This window comes from Cryptomeria japonica, chromosome 7 (genome assembly GCF_030272615.1).
Source record: "Cryptomeria japonica chromosome 7, Sugi_1.0, whole genome shotgun sequence".
NCBI classification, from domain to species: domain Eukaryota; kingdom Viridiplantae; phylum Streptophyta; class Pinopsida; order Cupressales; family Cupressaceae; genus Cryptomeria; species Cryptomeria japonica.
The window spans coordinates 186,830,195-186,838,479 of record NC_081411.1 but is presented as its reverse complement, the minus strand read 5'-3'; the positions used below and the strand labels follow the sequence as shown (position 1 = coordinate 186,838,479).

The following is an 8,285-nucleotide window of genomic DNA, read 5'->3' as shown; positions in this document are numbered from 1 at the left end:
CCTAGGGTCTAAAAGGGAACCAAGAGGACTTTGGCAAGGGTTGATATAATATTTAGAAGTGAATCAACAATGGTTCAAATGAGGCATAAGATGATAACATTTGGTAACCTCTAGGGGAGTATTTCTCGCTAATCATGGATCTAGTAGCATTATTAGTCCATTGGGCATGGATTTAGTGGAAGCCTTACAAAAATAAAATAAGAGAAAACTTAAATTGGGACATTGTATGCCTAGCTTGAAAACAACTACAAGATATGTTAAAGTATAGGAAAAATAGAAGACAACATGTGTGGAATACACTTGGAGGAAAATTCGACAACTAGAGTCATACATTTTCCTAATGAGAATGCAAAGTGTGAAACAACACTTTTTTGAAACAAAAAAAAAACTACTCTAATATGTAGTTGGCTTATATAAGTTATCCTAAAAAAAAAGTTTGTGGTGTACCCCATTAATTGGGATATGTGCAACGCTTCTCTATTCAATATTGCAAACTAGACAATATTAGCATATTTACCACTAGTTAGAATATATAGTTCACTCCATGTGGCATGGAATTTTGTATATCTTCTGACTTTTACTCTATCATTGTCCCACTTCAAGATTAAACCTCCTTCTTTTAAAGTCCTATGAACTGCTTTCCTATCAAAATTTATTTTGACTTGCAATTTATGAGCCTCACGGGTATTCACAATTTTTTCCTCGTCTCTTCTAACTCCATCAACTCAAATATCCTCACTGTCACTATTTCATTCTCTAGCATCTCCAACTCTTATGCAAGTTCAAGAGTAAGTAACACTAAATGGGAGATTCCAAAAGCTATCTTGATATTAGTTCTATCAACCTAGATATTTTTCCTTAGCTTATGAGTCAATACCTCTTTATTGCCCCTATTATTCTTTGGATTAATCTAATCAAGTTATTGTTAGTGGACTCATCTAATCCATTACCATGAGGATAATAGTTTGATGGAGTATTTAGGTAAATGTTATAATTTATATCCCATGCACTAATATGACCAATATTGTTTTGACTTTGCATTGGAAGACATGCAAACTTGATGGACCACATGCTTGACATTGTGTCATTGAAAATTCAATCCAAGCATTTGGGTTGGATTCCCAAGGAAAATACAAGACAAAGGTTTGTAATTTCCCAAAGTAAGACATAACGTGATTGCATTATAATGTTCTCACTTTACTGCTTGTCCTAGGCATTCACATGATGTGAGCATGTTTTAATGCTAACACATTATAACACACCTGCATTTCTACGAAGGAAAATGAAATATATATCTATATCTACTTTTCTCTATCTGAATCTCCCCTTTTCTTCCTTCCCCCCCTCTCTTCTCTCAACCTCTCCCTCCACCTCACCTTCTATCTCTTCTTCTATCTATCTTCCATCTCCTTCTCTCTACCTATCATTCCCTTAGACCCTCTCACCCTAGCTCTTTTTTCGTCTCCTCCCTACCTTTGGACCTCCCTCCTTCCCTCCCTCCCTCTCTACTTCTCTCTATCTCCCCTATCCCTTTAGATATCTCTCTCCCTCTCCCACCCCCCCCTCTCTCTCTCCACCTACCTCTCCCCACAACCCTCTTGCCTTACTTCTCTCTCTCTCTCTCTCTCTCTCTCTCTCTCTCTCTCTCTCTCTCTCTCTCTCTCTCTCTTTCTCTACCTACATACCTCTCTCTTTGTCTCCTCTCCATTTCTTCTTCCTCACTCCTTCCCTCTCCTACCTACTTATCATTCCATCCCTCCATTCCCTTCTCTCTCTCTAGGTTGTTAGCTCTCCTTAGGTCTCTCCCTCCCTCCCTCTCCCCCCTCTCTCTAGGTCAATCACCTCTCTCTTTCTCTATGTCTCTCTCTTCCTCACTCTTTCCCTCTCTACCTCTACCTCTCCCTCCATCCCTCCTTAGCACCTCTCCTCATCTATCTCTCCTCATCAATGTATCTCACTTATCTCTCTTCCTTATATAGGTCTAGATTATTCATGCTTTGAGATTTAGGGTTTAGGTCTTAGGGCCTAAGGGTCAGGGTTTAGAACATAGGGTTTAAGGTTCAATCTATACTATTTAGAGTTCAGGGTTTATGATTGATGTTAGAGGATTGAGGCTTTAACTCTCCCTCCCTTCCTCCCTCCCTCCCTCCCTCATGCCCTCTCTACTAATCCTTTCCTCTCTCTCTCTCTCTCTCTCTCTCTCTCTCTCTCTCTCTCTCTCTCTCTCTCTCTCTCTCTCTCTCTCTCTCTCTCTCTCTCTCTCTCTCTCTCTCTCTCTCTCTCTCTCTCTCTCTCTCTCTCTCTCTCTTTACGGTTCAAGGTTTTTTCCATGGGTGTAATGTGTTTAATATTTTGAGCCTAGGGTTTAGGATTTAGTGTATTGTGTTTAGGATTCAGGGCTTAGGGTTCAACATATAATGTTTAGGGTTTATGGCTTAATGTTCAAGGTTTAGAGTTTAGTGCATAGTGTTTAAGGTTAGGGCTTAGGATTTAGTGTGTACTATTTAGGGTTTAACATTTGGGGCCTTGGGTTTATGGTTTAGGATTCAATGCATAGTGTTTAGGTTATGGTTGAAGATGGAAGGTTGAGGGTCTACCTCTCCCTTTCTCCCTCCTTACAACCTCTCTCTCTCTCTCTCTAGGGTTCAAGGATTTATTGTTTCTATGGTCAGTAGACCATAATGTGAGTGCGTTATAACACGCTCCCATTATGGTCTCTAAGGGGTCAAAAAGTGTTGTGGCCTATTTTTGGTCCCTTATCTTTGTGCATAAAAGGTGAAAGAAAGAATTATGATTAGACTATGATATGGAATGAGCTATGATTGGATATATGTTTCCTTATTTGTTTGGCTTTGCTAGGCCAAGGGGGTATGCCCAAGTATGTGTTAAGATGAACTTGGGAAATGAAATATTAGATCTTGAGGTAAGTTATCAATTTGTCACTTAGTACTAATGTGTTGGTTTACTTTAAACCAAGGGGGAAATACCCTTAAAAGTAGATACAATAGATATTTGGAGACTAGGATGCATTTTTCTTAACCCCTTAAGATTTGTGGTGTATAATTTCACTTCACACATGAATGTGATGGTAAATAAATCCAAGTTTCACTCTGAATGGCTTTCTTAAGATTTGTGGATATTTTGTTGTAATAGAGTAGTGAAAACAAGCAACATGGCATGTCATTTGATTATATTATGATTGTTGAGGTAATATTTTATGTTTTTGGTTAAGTTTAGTGGGATAGTATGATATTTAAATAATAGTAGACACGTAGCTTCATTCATATGTGAAACAAAGTTCAATCTCCACCAACAAAGAACACTACTCAAGAAAAACACAAAATGACTCCTTGTAGAAGATGAAACTGATAACAATGTCCAACAAATTCAAATATAAGATAGACTCTATATATGTAGGAATGAAAAATAGATCTTCTAGACACTCACTTGCACATATCTTGCACATCCACAAGTAATATGTATGCTTATTATATTGTATTGAAAGAAGGCTCCAAAACCAATGTTTACAAATGGTTTTGGAGCCTCTACGAAAGAAAACCAATCAACAACAACACTCAAGTCATCAAACATGACTAGGATAGGTCATCAAGGTATAAAAAGCATACAAACACTCATGAAGATAATCAAATAACTAAAAACACACCTTATATTCATTCATTAGGTGATTTACACAAATAATGAAGCATTTGCATAATGAGGCTCAGACATATACATTCAATAACTCACTCAACTCATATGAAGTACAAGGAAAACTCTATGCTATCTCTTCTCTTTATTTTGTGCTAGTACATGCAAGTATTAAATAAAAATTACTTGCCTTATTTTCAAAAGAGAGTGTCTTTTAAAAATAACCAACCTTACTTCTAGCTCTAACTTGCAATGTGTTGGAGGGAAAATTCAAATATTTGTCATCATGTTAGGATCGATCGGATACATTATCAATTGTATGGAAAGTTCATCTAAATTGTGTGAGATCAAACTAGAGAAGACATTGAGATACTGCACAATGAATGTGAACTACCGTGACAACAATTAATACATGGAAACCAATCAAGATTCAAAGGAAAAAACATGCAAAAAATAATATAGGGAACACCAACTACATTCTAAACAACATTGTCAACTACATCTGACCAAGAAATGCCAACATAAAAGCCACATAGTAATTTCATTCAATATGGTTCAAGAAGTCCCATGTTGCATATTTTAGGGCAATCGAACACGTAGAAACTATTCACTTAGTACATTATTCGGTGCAAGGAAAACTAGGTTAGTGTTAAGAAGTACCATGGAACAAGCCATGGTAGGTTTGATGCTTAGGACTTCCTCAAGCCTTAGTTAAGCCCTTAGATTGAGTCAATGACAAAAATATAGAATGATCATGAAGGTGGATGTAGATAAAAGAATGCAATGTGTAGGACATTAAAAATATTATAAACAAATATGCATACATATTGTCCTACCTTATTTCCATATGATTACATGATTCTAAAATAATCTAAGTATAATTTTTTTCAAATACATGTACTTAATATATAACACAAATTTTTTATACCTATAACAATTCAAAAATATAATTATATGTATAAATTTATTAATTCTTATAAGATTTCATTAAAGATATAGAAATGCCTATAAATATACAATTTTTAAAGTTCATATATATGTTTTCTACTAATTTATTTATTGTTTAAAACATTTAAAAACTCCTAAACCATCAATAAATTCTTTTAGTGGTTAAATATTTAAATTGTACTTACATATATTTTTAATTTAAAAAATATATTTAAGTTTATTTCTTAGTAAATATAAAAGTCTATAAAAGTGAACACAAATGCTTTTAAATTCCTTTGACGCGAAAGCTTTGACCAAATAAATGAGTGAATAAACAAAAAAAATAATTTAATTGACATCCACAAGACCTTGTAGTCTAAGGAACCAATAGCTTTATCTTTACTACATTTTTCAATTTTCTTTTGATGTCAATTCTTATACTATAAATCTTAATCAATAACTCAACAATTTAAAGAAAACTTGTTTCTTCAAATAATTAATTTTGATTATTCACCTTCAAATTATTTTCATTCAGAGATATTCTGATATATATTCTCATGTACTACCACTATATTACCATTCCCTATGAACTATCCCTGTATTACATAAATACAAATTCTTTCCTTTTTTATCTTCATTCAAAACCATCCATCTACCAGTCTCACAGCTAGAATAATGTGAAATGTTCCTAGCTATACAACTAAAAAGCTTAGCTGCCCATCTACCGGTCTAAAGAAACTTATTTCACCCCTCTGGAACCCATGATAAGGGCATGCTAAATTAGTTGACATAATGAACACAGAATTGAAATCCCCATGTCATCTGCTATTTGTCGATACTCCACTCCCCCAGTTTGTTGCCGAATTCAAGTTTTCTATGTAGCTTGTCCGTTGTGTGGTATTTTCTTTCACGCTATTCTCGAATCATTTGAGTAGTTCATATGCACCGCATTTTTGCAGCGTGCAAGGTAATATGGCAATGCTGGAACACTGATATCCTACCAACTACTCCATCGATTCCTATTGCTCACGGAAACACCTAGAATGATTTTATGTTTCGAGAGCAAAAATAAATTGAGATGGAGATGAATTCCGAGATATGGAGTTCGCTACCAGAAGAAATAATAGTCCTTGTTTTAGCTAAGTTACCCACTTTGACGATTGGGAGGTTCAGGGCTGTTTGTAAACAATGGAAGTCTCTTCTCTCACCATCACTGGCCTTCCAGCGGATAACACCATTTGTTCATCCCTGTTCTACCCCTGCTTTTCTCATTGGCCGTCTTCATCCCTCTCACTGGGTTAATTCTCTCAATAGTAATTTATATCTACTTCAATCGCTGCCCAATTCCCATATGTATAGACTCTCCTTAGATTTTTTGGCACCTGATTCCATCAATGTTGTCACAGCCTGCAAGAGTGTCCTCTGTTGCTCTAAGAATGGTGCACCCACTTCATTTTACATTTGCAATCCTGTTACCAAGACATGTAAGGAACTTCCTCCTTCTATTCAACTCAGGCAATATGATTTTGTTGGACTGGCCTTCGACGTATCCACAAGGCTCTGCATCTTAGTCATTGGAAGAACTGTAATCATGGCAGAGGAAAACCATATGGTGGTGGAGATTTATGATTCAGAGATCAATTCCTGGACTACATTGCAGATAAAAACACCCAAAACAGTGTACCCATTGGGGGAAGGGGTTTACTCAAGGGGGACGTTTTACTGGATTAATTCAACCTATCTTGGGGTGAGCAGATGCAGGTTTGATGTTGCAGCATTTCATGTGAAAGAGAGGCATTGGGATGTTATCAGGCATCCACAAAGACCTTATGGACCTTATTCTAATCATTTGTATTACTGGAGGTTAAGTGGGTATGATGGGAAGGTGGTTTTGGTGTACACTAAGGGTCTATGTTTATGGGAATTGGATGAAGATAATAGGGATGAAGAGGAAAACAGACAGAGATGGTTGGAGCTAGCTGCATTGCCCAAGAAGCTATGTGGAGAAGTTAGGTGTGGTGGGGTTGTGAATGACATTAGCAGCCAAAGGTGCACACAAGTAGTGGTTAACAGTAGTGGGTGGATTTTGGTACACCTGCCTAGGAACAAGTTGGTTGTATTTGATGGGCTAGGAAGAATGATGCAGAGCATTGAAGGAAGACAGCTGACAACGTTCACACAAACATACCCAACATCAGTTCGTGCATTCGAAGTCAATAATGTTTGGTGGCCTTAATATATCTTTTGTTTGATGGCTGTATTAGTTGTTATGCATGATCTTACTGATGTTTCTTGTGATTTATTATCTAAATGTCTGAAATAAAAAAATGGACTTCAATTTCGAAACAGATTGTGTAAAATGCAGCTTCTTGCTATCACCCGGTTCTGTTCATGAATTGTCTTATACATTCTTCCTTTCTAACCTTGGATAACATCTTCCACTTACAGTTGCCAAGTTCATTTCGAAGTCCAAATATTTTATAATTTCTTGTGATTTCAGAAAGTTAAAAGAGAGTATATTTGTACATAATATTATGTTAAATTGTGAGAAGCAAATTATTTGAACCTAAAGAATGCTCCAGGCAAGTCCCAAACAATTGGACTTGCAGATGTAAGAGGAAAGAAACAAGGAGACCTTAGCAATTTTGTACAAATTGGTTGCACATTATTGAGTCCCTCTTGTTGTTTTCAAGGAATTGATCAGCAAAATGACAAAGCTGCGTAGAATGTGTTTTGTAGTGCAGGAATAAAATTGAAAATGAAGAGGAAAGATTGTCTAACTTTCTAAAAATAGTTCCCTCGTCATGCAAGTTCATATCTCCAGGAAACGTGTTATCAGTAGGCCTCTTTCTTGTCAATATTTCTAACAGCAGAACCCCATGACTGTACAAATCTAATTCTGTAGAAACCCTATGACCTAGTACAATATAGCCTATGGAACCACTGGGCACTGAGTGCTAGGGTTGAAGAAACTGAATCTGTGGATGCTGCACCGGTATCTTGCAATACCAAAATCCGTAACATGGGCCATCATGTCTTCATCCAAAAGAATATTGCTAGGTTTTATGTTACACAGCAATACTTGTACGGAAGAATCATAACGAAGATATTCTACGGCATGGGCTACATCAGTAGCTATGTTCACAATTCTTTCCAATCTCAATTCACATGCATCCACATCATTGATGTCAGGATAACTCAAAAAAACTAAACCTTTGAAATTATTGCTTGAACATGAAGTTATGGTTTTAATAAGATTCCTATGTCGATCTTTCTGTAATACCCTCCACTCTGATTTGAATATCTTTTCAACTTGCTGGTTTTGTAAATTCAGAACATTCGCAGCAACAAATGTGTCCTCCCCCAAAATTCCCTTACAAGTCAACAGATCCAATATTTGCATCGACAAGTTCTTAATGCTAGATCTTTTCATGCTCAATTTTTTGGTGTGAGAAATCAAACTTTTCTCCACACAAATGACCTCTCCACCAAAATCCCACTGGCAAACACAATAGGATAATATCACATACACAAAGAATTGGTATTAACATTTTTTCACAACTGAAGGCAGAGTTTTATCTGAGGAACATGCAGGTAATAAGAATGCCTGTGGTCTGCAGAGGCTTTGACTTCCAACTCAGCACACAGTTAATATTGAGATTGCCTGAAACTTGTTTTGGAAATTTTCCTGTAAGACTGTTAAAGAGATA

At 36.3% G+C, this 8,285-nt stretch overlaps 1 protein-coding gene across 1 annotated transcript; it reads left to right on the top strand.

The window, feature by feature from the left end:
- Positions 1 to 5,118: 5,118 nt before the first annotated feature.
- Positions 5,119 to 6,923, top strand: LOC131056320 (F-box protein At5g49610). Its single transcript, XM_057990671.2, has one exon. The coding sequence runs from the start codon at positions 5,654 to 5,656 to the stop codon at positions 6,809 to 6,811; it is 1,158 nt and encodes a 385-aa protein (XP_057846654.1). The 5' UTR covers positions 5,119 to 5,653; the 3' UTR covers positions 6,812 to 6,923.
- The last annotated feature ends 1,362 nt before the right edge of the window (positions 6,924 to 8,285 follow it).

Coding starts and splice junctions, on each gene's coding strand:
- LOC131056320 (XM_057990671.2), top strand. CDS start 5,654: ATGGAGATGAATTCCGAGATATGGAGTTCGCTACCAGAAGAAATAATA.